Genomic DNA, 19,606 nt, shown 5'->3' with positions numbered 1-19,606 from the left:
TTTTCGGATGAAGGTATCCTCCTCCCAGTGGCCCCCAATCCTTTAACCGCCGCTTTCACGTCTCGCGAGAACAGCCCCTTTTGGCCGTTGTCATGCCTCCTGAAGGGCGGGTCACGCGAAGATTGACACAGGCTTCAGCCAACAGGATTGTCATTTACCTAGCGTCTCAGCAGCGTGCGTGGGGAGACTTCCTTGAACCCTGACCTCAGCTTTCCGTAGCGTCCCGCGTCTGCCGCGCCCTCCCCCGGAGCGAAGGAGGCGGGTTTTGGCCTCTTGCCTTAGGGAGCGAGTGCGGAGGGAGTGGGAGTGGGACTGCCCCGAGTGGAAGTGGCTGCCTCTCCGGAGAGAGCCTGCTGTACTCCTCGCTGCTCATGAACTCGTTTTCCGGCGAGCAGCGCCGTCGTTAGGCCGGCACCGTAGCCTCTGCTTCCCCCGGGACAGGCCCACGCCTCGCCGGGGAGGGGGCAGCCCGTCCAGGCGCCTCCCTTGTCAGCGTCTGCGTCGCGCTGCGACCCTGGAAGCGGGAGCCGCGGCGGCGAGCGAGAGGAGGAGCCCCAGCGGCGGCGGCGGCGGGCAGCAGCACGAGCAGCGCCGGCGGGCGGGATCGAGGCCGGCAACATGGCGAGCGCCTCGTACCACATTTCCAATTTGCTGGAAAAAATGACATCCAGCGACAAGGACTTCAGGTGAGGCCGAAATCCGACCCTCAGCTCCCCTCGGGGTCCCCCATCCGCGGCCCTGGCCCTCACACAGGCCTTGCCCCACCCCTTTGGCCTTAACTGGTTGCTCGGCTTTGCGGAGGTCTCCAGGCCACCCTCCGCTCCCCGATCCGGCAGGTCCCTTTCCTCGCCCACCTTCTAACCCCCTTCCCCCATTCTTTCCTCTAGGCCGTTGCCCGTCTCTGGTCCTAGGCCTCTTCTGCGTCCCCCACCGCATGTTCTGCCCTCCCAGGACGTGACTTTCGCGTCCCAGGTAGCGTGAAGGAGCGAGATCACGCACCATTGTGAGCAAGGGAGTCGCTCTACGCTTGGAGACCCGGAGGCCAGGCCTACCCGCCGGCCTGCCCGAGGCGCTAGGCCGCCCTGCTCCCGGGGCCAGAGCTGCTGCTGCTGCCCACTCGGGGTCCCAGCTGCCGCCTCCTTTTTCGCAGATGTGAGCGGGCCTAGGTGCATTCAGCTCGAACGATTTGCTTTCTTTTCCAGCCCTTCGGGGATTGGGCTATAAACTTTCTTTGGATTATCCCTTTCGTCAAGGTGGGAAGAAGGTGGAGGGGGAGCCAGGAGGGTGGAAACTTGACTCGTAGGGTTTTCCCGCCAGCATTTCTTGTCATTTTCCCTCGTCAGGCAAAAACCCAAGCAGGATCTCGGGGTTTCAGTCTCATTTCTTTATATCCAAAATTACTGCCAGAAAGGTGAATTACTAAACCTGAAACAAAAAGGTGCAACAAGCAAATGGGTCTTGTTGAAAGGAGTTTTCTAATATGGGGATGGTGAATGTGAAGGTTTGTTACAAAGTTCCGTTCCAGGAGACTTGTACGGTTGGTTCCAAACCTTGGTCACATGCATATTGAAGAATTGTTATATTTTCACGGGTAATCTTGGTTTCTCTCCTTCTTTTTGCACTACAGTAATTGTTACATTCTTTCCTTCCCGCCTTCTGTCCCATCACAAAATCAATCAACTCCCGATCTAATTAGCTTTTTATAGCTTGGATACTTGTTTTGTTCTCTAGTGGTTTTATTTTCTGTGCATTTTAACGGGAAGAAAAAAATAGTCTTCAATTTAAATTGTGGCTGACGGGCTTATTTGTTTTTTTTGTATGAACGGTACGTTTTAACACCTGAAAACACGCGCAAACCTTATGTACTGGGGAAATATTTTTTGATTTGTGAAAGGAGAACCAAGAAAAATGTAATAATCTGTTCCTAATTAGATTAATATGCTGGCATATTAAAATAGCCAATGAAATACATTTTGGTTCTGTGACTTCATAGCCAGAAATGATTCTCAAAAAGTTTTGCTATCTAGGGAGTTTTTAAGTATTGTATTCAAAAGTTTTAAAATTAGTTTGCTAATAATAAAGGTTCGAGTGTTCGTTTTTGGAAGAGACGTGTTTATCTTGGGCATTAATATTTTTAGATTTGTGAGTTCTAGGGTCAAAATCAAGATTAAAATAAATAAAAGGTTTTGTTTGTTTTTTAAAGGATTAGAATGCTGTTTACTTCCCTTTGGAGCTTTGCTTGCTCCCAATGCAAGCCATTAAAATTTAAATAAACATTTGAATGGAACATACATAAAAAACTTTAAGTAGGTAGAAAGTGTGGTGTGATTTTTACCCCCTGCCATTTCTGTCAGTTTGGCTCATTCTGTAAAAGTACTGACTTTCATTCTGATTGTGTTCAGTTTTAGTCTAAAGATAGGACTTTCCCTATAATAGTACAGTTTTGTTCCACTAGTCAGACTTGTGTGTGGATAATATGTTTAGAATAAAGAAGTTAAGTCATGTGATAATACTGCATATGTGATTATTGACTGAAGCTTTCTTTCTTACATTTCCTCTAAAAGAAAGGTAATACGTACATGCTTGAGTTTTTTGTTTTTTCTAATTATATGGAAGAGTAATGCTCTGATGTTAAGGTATACTAGTGTTGAACTTGATAAGGATTATCTACCAATTTGGGCTTGAATAAGTTAAAACATTGCTTGGAGGATTACTCCTAAAAATGTGATACTGATAATATTTTTAATAGTTGGTGAATATTATAGAAGATATGCCTAAGAACAGTAAGTGACTTCCAGTAATTTGTCATTAAGATATTTTTAACAACTAAGTTTTTAAGACTTATTACGCTCAGACCATTCAGTAATAGACAAGTCTTGGGAACCAAAGCACTATATATATTAAATTACTGACACTTAAGAGATTAATTAAAATAACGTTTGCGGTCAAGTGTTTTGAAGATTTTTCCGTATTTGAATACATGTGTTCTATTTTTAAATGATGCTTTCTAATTTCTCATTAGAAATTTATTTACTTGTTTATTTTGCTGTAAATATCATAGTTATTGTTACATGTTTTAAAATACCTAGTGCTAGAAGGATTTTGAGGACAAGATTAACGTTATAGAAAATCTAACATTGCAGACCACTCTACCTTGTGCTAAGGGGAGAAGATATTACTTCCAAAAGGAAGAAAAAAACATTTTTCTCATGGTGGAATCCAAAGGGAATATGACCTACCAGTTACAAATATGGGTTCTAGTCCTGTAGGATTCTTTGCTGTGTACTATCTGATATCTTGGACAGGCTACTTAGTTTGGGATTAAATTCACTTTTGAGAGACTTGTACATGGGTAATTACAAAAGGTCCCTTATAGGCCCAAATTTTCAGGTCTCTGAATAACTAAATAGATTTTTAATGTAAAGAAGGTAAAGAAATGGATGCAGACTTCAAAATTTTGGAATGTCAACGTTTTTAAAGATTTTTTTTTTTTGGTAGGACTTAAATTATAGGCGCAATTTATTGGGGGGAAAAAACCTAGTGTCCTTATTTCTTTCATGTTTTATTGTTCTTCGAAGGTAGGATACTGTGGTTTAGTGGCAGTAAGTAGTGACTCTGTAGATAACAGAATGAAAACTTTAATGTGTATAAACAAAGTGAATGCTGCACCTATAAATATTAATACTGAATATTCAGTGGGTTGAGGTAACTAATAAGGTTCTGCTTTTATTTTCATATGCTTCATCACCAGCTGAATTCCAGTATTCCAAGGAATCAAGAGCTAAAAAAATTTTTTTTACCGTTCTTTTATTTCTCTGTACATAATTGTTAAGGCTCACTGTGGACTTTATACACTTGATCCTTACAACTTTAGTAAAGTGGATACTAGCAATCTCTGTTTCAGCTGAGGAAACTTCAATCTGGTGATGCTGAGTGCTTGCCCAAGGCCAGTTAAACAGTAGTAGATTAGGGATTTCCAGATGCCCCCAGAGCATGAACTCTAAACTACCATATTCTACTTCTGCAAGATTTTGACTAGGGGACATTAAGAGTAAGACCTTAAATTTCAGTTCCCTCTAAGTTAGGCTTAGGGAGTATTTTGTGCTAGAAGATTAAATAATTCCCTGAGAGGGACGACAAAAAGTTGAAGATAGTGCTTGCCTTCAGTATTCTCTGCATGCTTGTTGAGTGGTTAAGGCATTTGTAAAAACATAAATAACCCAGGGCAGTATGTAGTGTTCAGGCTTAAGTGGCAGAGAAGATGAAAGCAAGGAGATTCATTCATGTTCAAGGAGTGATCTGAGCTAGGTCTTGAAGTTCTAGGTAGGTGTGAAAGCACACAATACAAACAGCACTCTTGGGGTGGGGATAGGAACGGGTAGGGACCTTGTCTTACTGAACTGGATCCTCCACTTTATTCAGTGCCTTGGCCATGTGGGTTCTCAATAGATAACTTGTTTTAAATTCCAGAGTTAAAAAAGCATGTAAGGATTGGGGAAGTTTAAGAAGTCATTGTAAAATCTACCAATCTATTATTTTTAAATACCATTTGATACAATCTTAAAATAATTCACTACATTGTAGAATTTCCTAGCTTGATTATGGTTTATGTCACCAAATATATTTATGTGTTTTGACTATTGGAAGGCATTTGCCCTTGGAAACTGTTTAAAATGCTAATAAAAATCTCGGGCCTGTTACAGAATCATCAGTTTTCAGAGTTGGAAGGGAGCTTAGAGATCCCATAACATAGCTGAAAGTACTGTGTGGGCATTTACAATAATGAAACAGGAAAGACTACATTATCTGGACTGCTTGTGCTTGAAGAAAAGTAAGTTTAATCCGAAGAAAAAGATTTGCAGAGATTAAGAAGGTGATTTCTGAGCATTTTCTAAGTTCTTTGTACATTGATGGCATTAAGTTACACAATTTCACTTGTGATTTGGTGGGGAGGGATACAGGTATAGTACTGCTAATGCTCATTATCAGCAATGATTAGGGCTCACTACTGAAAAAGAGGAGAAAGGGACCTCATTGAGGAAACTGAAGAAGAAAGATGACTAAAAATTAGTTTTATTTACGTGAACGATATTAAGACTGTCCCAAGTTAATTCATAACTCTAAGAGAATAAATGAGACAGCAGTGTGGTGTGTACAAGATATATGAAAGATAATTGGCTCACTGGGTGATGCAGTTGGCCCATAGCATTTAGATTTCTGTTGGAAACAAGGGTAAAATTGTGTTTATATATTAAGGGAAGGGTTTTGGAAACCACTCATTGTGCAGTACAAAGGATCTATTTCTACCATTATTTTTTTTTTTAACATCTTGATTGGAGTAAAACTGCTTTACAATGGTGTGTTAGTTTCTGCTTTACAACAAAATGAATCAGTTATATATACACATATGTTCCCATATCTCTTCCCTCTTGCGTCTCCCTCCCTCCCACCCTCCCTATCCCACCCCTCCAGGTGGTCACAAAGCACCCAGCTGAGCTCCCTGTGCTATGCGGCTGCTTCCCACTAGCTATCTACCTTACGTTTGGTAGTGTATATATGTCCATGCCTCTCCCTCGCTTTGTCACAGCTTACCCTTCCCCCTCCCCATATCCTCAAGTCCATTCTTTAGTAGGTCTGTGTCTTTATTCCTGTCTTACCCTAGGTTCTTCATGACATTTTTTTTCTTAAATTCCATGTATATGTGTTAGCATACGGTATTTGTCCCTCTCTTTCTGACTTACTTCACAATGTATGACAGACTCTAGGGTCTATCCACCTCATTACAAATAATTCAATTTCGTTTCTTTTTATGGCTGAGTAATATTCCATTGTATATATGTGCCACATCTTCTTTATCCGTTCATCCGATGATGGACACTTAGGTTGTTTCCATCTCCGGACTATTGTAAATAGAGCTGCAATGACCATTTTGGTACATGACTCTTTTTGAATTATGGTTTTCTCAGGGTATATGCCCAGTAGTGGGATTGCTGGGTCATATGGGAGTTCTATTTGTAGTTTTTTAAGGAACCTCCATACTGTTCTCCACAGTGACTGTATCAATTTACATTCCCACCAACAGTGCAAGAGGGTTCCATTTTCTCCACACCCTCTCCAGCGTTTACTGTTTGTAGATTTTTTGATGATGGCCATTCTGACTGGTGTGAGATGATATCTCATTGTAGTTTTGATTTGCATTTCTCTAATGATTAGTGATGTTGAACATTCTTTCATGTGTTTGTTGGCAGTCTATATATCTTCTTTGGAGAAATGTCTATTTAGGTCTTCTGCCCATTTTTGGATTGGGTTGTTTGTTTTTTTGTTATTAAGCTGCATGAGCTGCTTATAAATTTTAGAAATTAATCCTTTGTCAGTTGCTTCATTTGCAAATATTTTCTCCCATTCTGAGGGTTGTCTTTTCGTCTTGTTTATGGTTTCCTTTGCTGTGCAAAAGCTTTGAAGTTTCATTAGGTCCCATTTGTTTATTTTTATTTCCATTTCTCTAGGAGGTGGGTCAAAAAGGATCTTGCTGTGATTTATGTCATAGAGTGTCCTGCCTATATTTTCCTCTAAGAGTTTGATAGTTTCTGGCCTTACATTTAGGTCTGTAATCCATTTTGAGCTTATTTTTGTGTATGGTGTTAGGGAGTGATCAAATCTCATACTTTTATGTGTACCTGTCCAGTTTTCCCAGCACCACTTATTGAAGAGGTTGTCCTTTCTCCACTGTACATTCCTGCCTCCTTTATCAAAGATAAGGTGACCATATGTGTGTGGGTTTATCTCTGGGCTTTCTATCCTGTTCCATTGATCTATCTTTCTGTTTTTGTGCCAGAACCATACTGTCTTGGTTACTGTAGCTTTGTAGTATAGTCTGAAGTCAGGCAGCCTGATTCCTCCAGCTCCGTTTTTTGTTCTCAAGATTGCTTTGGCTATTCGGGGTCTTTTGTGTTTCCATTCAAATTGTGAAATTTTTTTGTTCTAGTTCTGTGAAAAATGCCAGTGGTAGTTTGATAGGGATTGCATTGAATCTGTAGATTGCTTTGGGTAGTAGAGTCATTTTCACAATGTTGATTCTTCCAATCCAAGAACATGGTATATCTCTCCATCTATTTGTATCATCTTTAATTTCTTTTATCAGTGTCTTATAATTTTCTGCATACAGGTCTTTTGTCTCCTTAGGTAGGTTTATTCCTAGATATTTTATTCTTTTTGTTGCAGTGGTAAATGGGAGTGTTTTCTTGATTTCACTTTCAGATTTTTCATCCTTAGTGTATAGGAATGCCAGAGATTTCTGTGCATTAATTTTGTATCCTGCTACTTTGCCAAATTCATTGATTAGCTCTAGTAGTTTTCTGGTAGCATCTTTAGGATTCTCTATGTATAGTATCATGTCATCTGCAAACAGTGACACCTTTACTTCTTTTCTGATTTGGATTCCTTTTATTTCCTTTTCTTCTCTGATTGCTGTGGCTAAAACTTCCAAGACTATGTTGAATAAGAGTGGTGAGAGTGGGCAATCTTGTCTTGTTCCTGATCTTAGTGGAAACGGTTTCAGTTTTTCACCATTGAGGACGATGTTGGCTGTGGGTTTGTCATATATGGCCTTTATTATGTTGAGGAAAGTTCCCTCTATGGCTACTTTCTGCAGGTTTTTTTTTTATCATAAATGGGTGTTGAATTTTGTCGAAAGCTTTCTCTGCATCTTTTGAGATGATCATATGGTTTTTCTCCTTCAGTTTGTTAATATGGTGTATCACGTTGATTGATTTGTGTATATTGAAGAATCCTTGCATTCCTGGAATAAACCCCACTTGATCATGGTGTATGATCCGTTTAATGTGATGTTGGATTCTGTTTGCTAGTATTTTGTTGAGGATATTTGCATCTGTGTTCATCAGTGATATTGCCCTGTAGTTTTCTTTGTTTGTGACATCCTTGTCTGGTTTTGGTATCAGGGTGATGGTGGCCTTGTAGAATGAGTTTGGGAGTGTTCCTCCCTCTGCTATATTTTGGAGGAGTTTGATAAGGATAGGTGTTAGCTCTTCTCTAAATGTTTGATAGAATTCCCTTGTGAAGTCCTCTGGTCCTGGGCTTTTGTTTGTTGGAAGATTTTTAATCACAGTTTCAATTTCAGTGCTTGTGATTGGTCTGTTCATATTTTCTATTTCTTCCTGGTTCAGTCTTGGCAGGTTTTGCATTTCTAAGAATTTGTCCATTTCTTCCAGGTTGTCCATTTTATTGGCATACAGTTGCTTGTAGTAATCTCTCATGATCTTTTGTATTTCTGCAGTGTCAGTTGTTACTTCTTTTTCATTTCTAATTCTGTTGATTTGAGTCTTCTCCTTTATTTTCTTGATGAGTCTGGCTAATGGCTTATCAATTTTGTTCATCTTCTCAAAGAACCAGCTTTTAGTTTTATTGATCTTTGCTATCATTTTCTTCAATTCTTTTTCATTTATTTCTGATCTGACTTTTATGATTTCTTGCCTTCTGCTAACTTTGGGGTTTTTTTGTTCTTCTTTCTCCAGTTGCTTTAGGTGCAAGGTTAGGTTGTTTATTCCAGATGTTTCCTGTTTCTTAAGGTAGGATTGTATTGCTATAAACTTCCCTCTTAGAACTGCTTTTGCTGCATCCCATAGATTTTGAGTCGTCATGTCTCCATTGTCATTTGTTTCTAGGTATTTTTTGATTTCCTCTTTGATTTCTTCGGTGATCACTTCGTTATTAAGTAGTGTATTGTTTAGCCTCCATGTGTTTGTATTTTTTACAGATCTTTTCCTGTAATTGATATCTAGTCTCATAGCGTTGTAGTTGGAAAAGATACTTGATACAATTTCAGTTTTCTTAAATATACCAAGGCTTGATTTGTGACCCAAGATGTGATCTATCCTGGAGAATGTTCCATGAGCACTAGAGAAAAATGTGTATTCTGTTGTTTTTGGATGGAATGTCCTATAAATATCAATTAAGTTCATCTTGTTCAGTGTATCATTTAAAGCTTGTGTTTCCTTATTTATTTTCATTTTGGATGATCTGTCAGTTGGTGAAAGTGGGGTGTTAAAGTCCCCTACTATGAATGTGTTACTGTCCATTTCCCCTTTTATGACTGTTAGTATTTGCCTTATGTATTGAGGTGCTCCTATGTTGAGTGCATAAATATTTACAATTGTTATATCTTCTTCTTGGATTGATCCCTTGATCATTATGTAGTGTCCTTATTTGTCTCTTTTAATAGTCTTTATTTTAAATTCTATTTTGTCTGATATGAGAATTGCTACTCCCGCTTTCTTTTGGTTTCCATTTGCATGAAATATCTTTTTCCATCCCCTTACTTTCAGTCTGTATGTGTCTCTAGGTCTGAAGTGGGTCTCTTGTAGACAGCAAATATATGGGTCTTGTTTAGTATCCATTCAGCCAATCTGTGTCTTTTGGTGGGAGCATTTAGTCCATTTACATTTAAGGTAATTATTGATATGTATGTTCCTATTCCCATTTTCTTAATTGTTTTGGGTTCGTTATTATAGGTCTTTTCCTTCTCTTGTGTTTCTTGCCTAGAGAAGTTCCTTTAGCAGTTGTTGTAGAGCTGGTTTGGTGGTGCTGAACTCTCTCAGCTTTTGCTTGTCTGTAAAGGTTTTAATTTCTCCATCAAATCTGAATGAGATCCTTGCTGGGTAGAGTAATCTTGGTTGCAGGTTTTTCTCCTTCATCACTTTAAATATGTCCTGCCAGTCCCTTCTGGCTTGCAGAGTTTCTGCTGAAAGATCAGCTGTTAACCTTATGGGGATTCCCGTGTGTGTTATTTTTCCCTTGCTGCTTTTAATATGTTTTCTTTGTATTTAATTTTTGACAGTTTGATTAATATGTGTCTTGGCGTATTTCTCCTGGGATTTATCCTGTATGGGACTCTGTGCTTCCTAGACTTGATTAACTATTTCCTTTCCCATATTAGGGAAGTTTTCAACTATAATCTCTTCAAATATTTTCTCAGTTCCTTTCTTTTTCTCTTCTTCTTCTGGAATCCCTATAATTCAAATGGTGCATTTAATGTTGTCCCAGAGGTCTCTTGAGACTGTCCTCAGTTCTTTTCATTCTTTTTTTTTTATTCTGCTCTGCAGTAGTTATTTCCACTATTTTATCTTCCAGGTCACTTATCCATTCTTCTGCTTCAGTTATTCTGCAATTGATCCCATCTTCATTTCATTTATTGTGTTGTTCATCGTTGTTTGTTTCATCTTTAGTTCTTCTAGGTCCTTATTAAATGTTTCTTGCATTTTGTCTATTCTATTTCCAAGATTTTGGATCATCTATACTATCATTATTCTGAATTCTTTTTCAGCTAGACTGCCTATTTCCTCTTCATTTGTTAGGTCTGGTGGTTTTTTATCTTGCTCCTTCATCTGCTGTGTGTTTTTCTGTCTTCTCATTTTGCTTATCTTACTGTGTTTGGGATCTCCTTTTTGCAGGCTGCAGGTTCGTAGTTCCCGTTGTTTTTGGTGTCTCTCCCCAGTGGCTAAGGTTGGTTCAGTGGGTTGTGTAGGCTTCCTGGTGCAGGAGTCTAGTGCCTGTGTTCTGGTGGATGAGGCTGGATCTTGTCCTTCTGGTGGGCAGGTCCCCCTCTGGTGGTGTGTTTTGGGGTGTCTTTGGACTTATTATGATTTTAGCCAGCCTCTCTGCTAATGGGTGGGGTTGTGTTCCTGTCTTGCTAGTTGTTTGGCATAGGGTGTCCAGCACTGTAGCTTGCTGGTCGTTGAGTGAAGCTGCATGCTGGTGTTGAGATGGAGATCTCTGGGAGATTTTCGCCATTTGGTATTATGTGGAGCTGGGAGGTCTCTTGTGGACCCTTGTCCTGAAGTTGGCTCTCCCACCTCAGAGGCACAGCATTGACTCCTGGCTGCAGCACCAAGAGCCTTTCATCCACACGGCTCAGAATAAAAGGGAGAAAAAGTAGAAAGAAAGAATTAGTAGAAGAAAGAAAAAAAGGAAAGAAAGAAAGAAAGGAAGGAAGGAAGAAAGAAAGGAGGGAGGGAGGGAGGGAGGAGGGAAGGAGGGAAGGAAGGAAAAAAGAAAGGAAGATAAAGTAAAATAAAATAAGATAAAGTATAATAAAGTTATTAAAATAAAAAAATAATTATTAAGAGAAAAAACAAAACAAAAAAAAAACCGGACGGTTAGAGCCCTAGGACAAATGGTGGAAGCAAAGCTATACAGACAAAATCTCACATAGAAGCATACACATACACACTCACAAAAAGAGGGAAAGGGGAAAAAAATCATAAATCTTGCTCTCAAAGTCCACCTCCTCAATTTGTGATGATTCGTTGTCTAAAGGAGGGAAGGAAGGAAAGAAAGAACGAAGATAAAGTAAAATAAAATAAAGTTATTAAAATAAAAAGTAATTATTAAGAAAAAAATTTTTCAAAAAACAAAATACAGACGGATAGAACCCTAGGACAAATGATGGAAGCAAAGCTATACAGACAAAATCTCAGAAGCATACACATACACACTCACAAAAAAAAAGAAAAGGGGAAAAAATCATAAATCTTGCTCTCAAAGTCCACCTCCTAAATTTGGTATGATTCGTTGTCTATTCATGTATTCCACAGATGCAGGGTACATCAAATTGATTGTGGAGCTTTAATCCACTGCTTCTGAGGCTGCTGGGAGAGATTTCCCTTTCTCTTCTTTGTTCTCACAGCTCCCAGGGGCTCAGCTTTGGATTTGGCCCCGCCTCTGCATGTAGGTCGCTGGAGGGCGTCTGTTTTTTCGCTCAGACAGGATGGGGTTAAAGGAGCAGCTGATTCCAGGGCTCTGGCTCACTCAGGCGGGGGGGTGGGGGGTGGGGGGGGTGGGGGGGGTGGGGGGGGTGGGAGGGAGGGGCACAGAGTGCGGGGCGAGCCTGCGGCGGCAGAGGCCAGCGTGACGTTGCACCAGCCTAAGGCGCACCGTGCGTTCTCCCTGGGGAGTTGTCCCTGGATCCCGGGAACCTGGTAGTGGCGGGCTGCACAGGCTCCCCGGAAGGGGGTGTGGATAGTGACCTGTGCACGCACACAGGCTTCTTGGTGGCGGCAGCAGCAGCCTTAGCATCTCATGCCCGTCTCTGGGGTCCATGCTTTTAGCCGCAGCTCGCGCCGTCTCTGGAGCTCCTTTAAGCAGCGCTCTTAATCCCCTCTCCTCGCGCACCAGGAAACAAAGAGGTAAGAAAAAGTCTCTTGCCTCTTCGGCAGGTCCAGACTTTTCCCCCGGACTCCCTCCCGACTAGCCGTGGCGCACTAACCCCCTGCATGCTGTGTTCAAGCCCCTAACCCCAGTCCTCCCCCGGTGCTCCGACCGAAGCCCGAGCCTCAGCTCCCAGCCCCGCCCGCCCCGGCGGGGGAGCAGACAAGCCTCTGGGCTGGTGAGTGCTGGTCGGCACCGATCCTCTGTGTGGGAATCTCTCCGCTTTGCCCCCCGCACCCCTGTTGCTGTGCTCTCCTCCACGGCTCTGAAGCTTTCCCCCTGTGCCACCCGCAGTCCCCGCCCGTGAAGGGGCTTCCTAGTGTATGGAAAGCTTTCCTCCTTCACAGCTCCCTCCCACTGGTGCAGGTCCCGTCCCTATCCTTTTGTCTCTGTTTATTCTTTTTTCTTTTGCCCTACCCAGGTACGTGGGGGGTTTCTTGCCTTTTGGGAGGTCTGAGGTCTTCTGCCAGCGTTCAGTAGGTGTTCTGTAGGAGTTGTCCCATGTGTAGATGTATTTCTGGTGTATCCGTGGGGAGGAAGGTGATCTCCGCGACTTACTCTTCCGCCATCTTCGCTCATTTTACCATTATTTTTGCTTCTCTAATTGGATTTACTAAAGATGAATAAGTTCTGTCCTCAGTGAACTTTCAGTCGCCAAGTGTGTGTGTTGCAGTCTGACTGTCTTGCTCATAAGTTTTTGCAGAGCCTGGCGCAGTTTCTAATGATGGTACCTCCAAAATACTTGAATAAATCAACGAGATGGCACTGCCTGTAGGTTAATCCACCTGGGACTCCCATAAAAGTCTGAAAGTTAACAGCGTAACTTCCTCCTCTCCCACCTTAAACCTTTTTTATTCTTATTTTGTTGTGTTATATTACCATCCACCAAATGTCCCAGTTGGAAAGCTTGATGTCACCCTTTCCTCTTTGCCTTAGTTCCCTGATGAGTATTTCTCAAATTAGTCTCTCTCAGGCCTCTTTTTAATCCAGTCTTTTGGTAATTTTTCCATTAGAATTTTCTTTCTAAATATCACAGCTGATTGTTGCCTTCTGCACTAATTCCCATAGACTACGAGATAAACTCTAAACTTAGAGGTTGCCCTCCTAGGCTTATTGAAATTACTCTCCCTCAAATCCCTCACAATCTCCAGGTAACTAATTTAGTGGGTGTTTTCTTTGCTCTTTTATTTGATATGTAATGTAAACACTGTTTACCACTTTTTTCTTCTTGATATTCTCTTATATGTATAGATGTCCCTCACAGGTTTGGTTTGTTACCATGTAGTGAGGGAGAACACATACTATGGGATATCTCAGTAAGAGGGTGTTAGGACCTATTTGGGTAATTTTGGGAAGGAAGCAGAGGTTTGCTTTAGATTGGATGTTGTTATCCAATGTTGTTTATTTTATTATTACTTTTTATACAGCAGATTCTTATTAGTCATCAGTTTTATACATATCAGTGTATACATGTCAATCCCAATCGCCCAATTCAGTACACCACCATCCCTACCCCGCCGGGGTTTTCCCACCTTGGTGTCCATATGTTTGTGCTCTACATCTGTGTCTTAACTTCTGCCCTGCAAACTGGTTCATCTGTACCATTTTTCTAGGTTCCAGATACATGCGTTAATATATGATATATTTTTTTCTCTTTCTTACTTCACTCTGTATGACAGTCTCTAGGTCCATCCACTTCACAAAAAATGACTCAATTTCGTTCCTTTTTATGGCTGAGTAATATTCCATTGTATATATGTACCACATCTTTTTTATCCATTCATCTGTTGATGGGCATTTAGGTTGCTTCCATGACCTGGCTATTGTAAATAGCGCTGCAGTGAACATTGGGGTGCGTGTGTCTTTTTGAATTACGGTTTTCTCTGGGTATATGCCCACTAGTGAGATTGCTGGATCATATGGTAATTCTATTTTTAGTTTTTAAAAGAACCTCCATACTGTTCTCCATAGTGGCTGTATCAATTTACATTCCCACTAACAGTGCAAGAGGGTTCCATTTTCTCCACACCCTCTCCAGCATTTGTTGTTTGTAGATTTTCTGATGATGCCCATTCTAACTGGTGTGAGGTGATACCTCATTGTAGTTTTGATTTGCATTTCTCTAATAATTAGTGATGTTGAGCAGCTAGCTTTTCATGTGCTTCTTGGCCATCTGTATGTCTTCTTTGGAGAAATGTCTATTTAGGTCTTCTGCCCATTTTTGGATTGGGTTGTTTGTTTCTTTAATATTGAGCTGCATGAGCTGTTTATATATTTTGGAGATTAATCCTTTCTCCCTTGATTGGTTTGCAAATATTTTCTCCCATTCTGAGGGTTGTCTTTTCGTCTTATTTATGGTTTCCTTTGCTGTGCAAAAGCTTTGAAGTTTCATTAGGTCCCATTTGTTTGTTTTCATTTCCATTATTCTAGGAGGTGGATCAAAAAAAGATCTTGCTGTGATTTATGTCAGAGTGTTCTTCCTATGCTTTCCTCTAAGAATTTTATAGTGTTCGGTCTTACATTGAGGTCTGGAATCTATTTTGAGTTTATTTTTGTGTATGGTGTTAGGGAGTGTTCTAATTTCATTCATTTACACGTAGCTGTCCAGTTTTCCCAGCACCACTTATTGAAGAGACTGTCTTTTTCTCCCTTGTATATCCTTGCCTCCTTTGTCATACATTAGTTGACCATAGGTGTGTGGGTTTATCTTTGGGCTTTCTATCTTGTTCCACTGATCTGTGTTTCTCTTTTTGTGCCAGTATCATATTGTCTTGATTACTGTAGCTTTGTAATATAGTCTGAAGTCAGGGAGTCTCATTCCTCCAGGTCCATTTTATTCCCTCAAGACTGCTTTGGCTATTTGGGGTCTTTTGTGTTTCCATACAAATTGTGAAATTTTTTGTTCTAGTTCTGTGAAAAATGCCAGTGGTAGTTTGATAGGGATTGCATTGAATCTGTAGATTGCTTTGGGTAGTAGAGTCATTTTCACAATGTTGATTCTTCCAATCCAAGAACATGGTATATCTCTCCATCTATTTGTATCATCTTTAATTTCTTTTATCAGTGTCTTATAATTTTCTGCATACAGGTCTTTTGTCTCCTAGGTACGTTTATTCCTAGGTATTTTATTCTTTTTGTTGCAATGGTAAATGGGAGTGTTTGCTTAATTTCTCTTTCAGATTTTTCATCATTAGTGTATAGGAATGCAAGAGATTTCTGTGCATTATTTTTGTATCCTGCAACTTTACCAAATTCATTGATTAGCTCTAGTAGTTTTCTGGTGGCATTTTTAGGATTCTCTATTTATAGTATCATGTCATCTGCAAACAGTGACCGTTTTACTTCTTCTTTTCCAATTTGTATTCCTTTTATTTCTTTTTCTTCTTTGATTGCTGTGGCTAGGATTTCCAAGACTATGGTGAATAATAGTGGTGAGAGTGGACATCCTTGTCTTGTTCCTGATCTTAGAGGAAATGCTTTCAGTTTTTCTCCATTGAGAATGTTTGCTGTGGGTTTGCCGTATATGGCTTTTGCTATGTTGAGGTAGGTTCCTTCTATGCCCACTTTCTGGAGAGTTTTTATCATAAATGGGTGTTGAATTTTGTTAAAAGCTTTTTCTGCATCTTTTGAGATGATCATATGGTTTTTCTTCTTCAAAACGTTAATATGGTGTATCACATTGCTTGATTTGTGTATATTGAAGAATCCTTGCATCCCTGGTATAAATCCCACTTGATCATGGTGTATGATGCTTGTAATGTGTTGTTGGATTCTGTTTGCTATTATTTTGTTGAGGATTTTGGTTTTTTTGTTTTTTTTTTTTTTTTGCGATGCGTGGGCCTCTCACTGTTGTGGCCTCTCCCATTGCGGAGCACAGGCTCTGGATGTGCAGGCTCAGCGGCCATGGCTCACGGGCTCAGCCACTCTGCGGCATGTGGGATCTTCCCAGACCGGGGCATGAACCCGTGTCCCTTGTATCGGCAAGCAGACTCTCAACCACTGCACCACCAGAGAAGCCCTAGTTGAGGATTTTTTCATCTATATTCATCAGTGATATTGGTCTGTAATTTTCTTTTTTTGTAGTATCTTTGTCTGGTTTTGGTGTTAGGGTGATGGTGGCCTCATAGAATGAGTTTGGGAGTATTCCTTCCTCTGCAATTTTTTGGAAGAGTTTGAGAAGGATAGGTGTTAGCTCTTCTCTAAATGTTTGATAGAATTCACCTGTGAAGCCATCTGGTCCTGGACTTTTCTTTGTGGGAAGACTTTTAATCACAGTTTCAATTTCATTACCTGTGATTGGTCTGTTCATATTCTCTATTTCTTCCTGGTTCAGTCTTGGAATGTTATACCTTTCTAAGAATTTGTCCATTTCTCCCAGGTTGTCCATTTTATTGGCATGGAGTTGCTTGTAGTAGTCTCTTATGATGCTTTGTATTTCTGCGGTGTCTGTTGTAACTTCTCCTTTTTCATTTCTAATTTTATTGATTTGAGTCTTCTCCCTTATTTTCTTGATGAGTCTGGCTAATGGATTATCAATTTTGTTTATTTTCTCAAAGAACCAGCTTTTAGTTTTTTTGATCTTTGCTATTATTGTTTTCTTTGTTTGTATTTCATTTATTTCTGCTCTGATCTTTATGATTTCTTTCCTTCTGCTAACTTTTGGTTTTGTTTGTTCTTCTTTCTCTAGTTCCTTTAGGTGTAAGGTTAGATTTTTTATTTGAGATATTTCTTGTTTCTTGAGGTAGGCTTGTATAGCTATAAACTTCCCTCTTAGAACTCCTTTTGCTGCATCCCAATTGGATTGTCGTGTTTTCATCGTCATTTGTCTCTAGGTAGTTTTTGACTTCCTCTTTGATTTCTTCAGTGATCTCTTGGTTATTTAGTAATGTATTGTTTAGCCTCCATGTGTTCGTGTTTTTAATGTTTTTTTCCCTGTAGTTCATTTCTAATCTCATAGTGTTGTGGTCAGAAAAGATGCTTGATATGATTTCAATATTCTTAAATTTACTGAGGCTTGTTTTGTGACCCAAGATGTGATGTATCCTGGAGAATGTTCAGTGTGCACTTGACAAGAAAGTGTAATCTGCTGTTTTTGGATGGAATGTCCTATAAATATCAATTAAATCCATCTTGTTCAATGTGTCATTTAAAGCTTGTATTTTTGGATGATCTGTCCATTGGTGTAAGTGAGGTGTTAAAGTCCCCTACTATTATTGTGTTACTGTCAATTTCCTCTTTTATAGCTGTTAGCAGTTGCCTTATGTATTGAGGTGCTCCTATGTTGGCTGCATATATATTTATAATTGTTATGTCTTCTTCTTGGATTGATCCCTTGATCATTATGTAGTGTCCTTCTTTGTCTCTTGTAACATTCTTTATTTTAAAGTCTATTTTATCTGATATGAGTATAGCTACTCCAGCTTTCTTTTGATTTCCATTTGCATGGAATATCTTTTTCCATCCCCTCACTTTCAGTCTGTGTGTATCCCTAGGTCTGAAGTGGGTCTCTTTTAGACAGCATATATATAGGTCTTGTTTTTGTATCCATTCAGCAAGCCTGTGTATTTTGGTTGGAGCATTTAATCCATTCACGTTTAAGGTAATTATCAGTATGTATGTTCCTATGACCATTTTCCTAATTGTTTTGGGTTTGTTTTTGTAGGTCCTTTTCTTCTCCTGTGTTTCCCATTTAGAGAAGTTCCTTTAGCATTTGCTGTAGAGCTGGTTTGGTGGTGCTGAATTCTCTTAGCTTTTGCTTGTCTGTAAAGCTTTTGATTTCTCCATCAAATCTGAATGAAATCCTTGCTGGGTAGAGTAATCTTGGTTGTAGGTTCTTCCCTTTCATCACTTTAAGTATATCATGCCACTCCCTCTGGCTTGTAGAGTTTCTGCTGAGAAATCAGCTGTTAACCTCATGGGAGTTCCCTTGTATGTTGTTTGTCGTTTTCCCCTTGCTGCTTTAAGTAATTTTTCTTTGTCTTTAATTTTTGCCAATTTGATTACTATGTGTCTCTGCGTGTTTCTCCTAGGGTTTATCCTGTATGGGACTCACTGTGCTTCCTGGAGTTGGGTGGCTATTTCCTTTCCCATGTTAGGGAAGTCTTCGACTGTAATCTCTTTAAATATTTTCTCAGGTCCTTTCTCTCTCATCCTTCTGGGACCCCTGTAACGCGAACGTTGTTGCATTTAATGTTGTCCCAGAGGCCTCTTAGGTTGTCTTCATTTCTTTTTATTCTTTTTTCTTTATTCTGTTATGCAGCAGTGAATTCCACCATTCTGTCTTCCAGGTCACTTATCCGTTCTTCTGCCTCAGTTATTCTGCTATTGATTCCTTCCAGTGTAGTTTTCACTTCAGTTATTGTGTTGTTCATCTCTGTTTGTTTGTTCTTTAATTCTTCTAGGTCTTTGTTAAATATTTCTTGCATCTTCTCGATCTTTGCCTCCATTGTTTTTCTGAGGTCCTGGATCATCTTCACTATCATTCTGAATTCTTTTTCTGGAAGGTTGCCTATCTCCACTTCATTTAGTTGTTTTTCTGGGGTTTTTATCTTGTTCCTTCATCTGGTACATAGCCCTCTGCCTTTTCATCTTGTCTATCTTTCTGTGAATGTCAGAAAGGGGTAATTTTGTCATTTGACGTCTTAATAAATGTTATAAGGAGGGCATAGTAAAGCAGAGGGAAAGCTATAATTGGTAAAGAAGTAGCAGTCACTCATTTAGTTAGGAGGATGTTTGGTATTTTATGTTGCTAAGTGAACTTACCTGAAATGGATGTTCTGTGTGTTTATGCCCAGGAAAAAAATATGCTTTCCCTGAAAGCATCAGATCTGTCTGGGTTATTCATTTGGATGTTATCATTGAAGTTTAGGTATGAGCCTTAGAACAGTTCCTGGACTGTAGGGGCTGCTGGGTCACCCCCGCTCCCCGCCCCTGCCGACAGTCCTTACTTTTGGCCAAGGGCAGACAAAGTTGGTCTGCAGGGCAGTAAGTCACGTTGTTGATGTCTTCAATTTGGTTGGGATTTTGCTGATTAGGATCAGAGGAGTGGCCATTCAGTATAGTCTGTAGTTGAACCAGACTTGTTAAATCTCTCTTCCTGTGTTGTAAGATGAGTGGTTGAACCGTCTAATGTGTGACAGTGGTTATTCAATAACACTAAGACTGGACAGAACGTATACTGACTATAACACCCAAGTCCTGTGGTTTCCCTTCTACTTCTTTGTCCTTTTCCTAACTCATCCTTTACCATCCCCATATCTAATCCATTTCAAAGACCTATAAACTTTAACCTTGTAAATCTCAAATAGGGTTTGTTCTCATTATATTATTCGCAGTAGTTACTTATCTAACATGTACTTTTTCTGGAAGACACATCATGGCCTCT

The 19,606-nt window shown here is 40.0% G+C and overlaps 1 protein-coding gene across 1 annotated transcript in view; it reads left to right on the top strand.

Moving 5' to 3' along the window:
* The first annotated feature begins 326 nt into the window (after positions 1 to 326).
* Positions 327 to 19,606, top strand: part of CAND1 (cullin associated and neddylation dissociated 1) — a 52,768-nt gene continuing 33,488 nt past the window's right edge. The window contains exon 1 of the mRNA XM_065886796.1: positions 327 to 686. Within this exon, the coding sequence (XP_065742868.1) occupies positions 619 to 686 (68 nt within the window). The 5' untranslated portion in view covers positions 327 to 618. The remainder of the gene's footprint in view (positions 687 to 19,606) is intronic.

Source organism: Phocoena phocoena, chromosome 11 (assembly GCF_963924675.1).
Source record: "Phocoena phocoena chromosome 11, mPhoPho1.1, whole genome shotgun sequence".
Lineage (NCBI taxonomy): Eukaryota > Metazoa > Chordata > Mammalia > Artiodactyla > Phocoenidae > Phocoena > Phocoena phocoena.
This window is presented reverse-complemented; position numbering and strand designations above follow the sequence as displayed.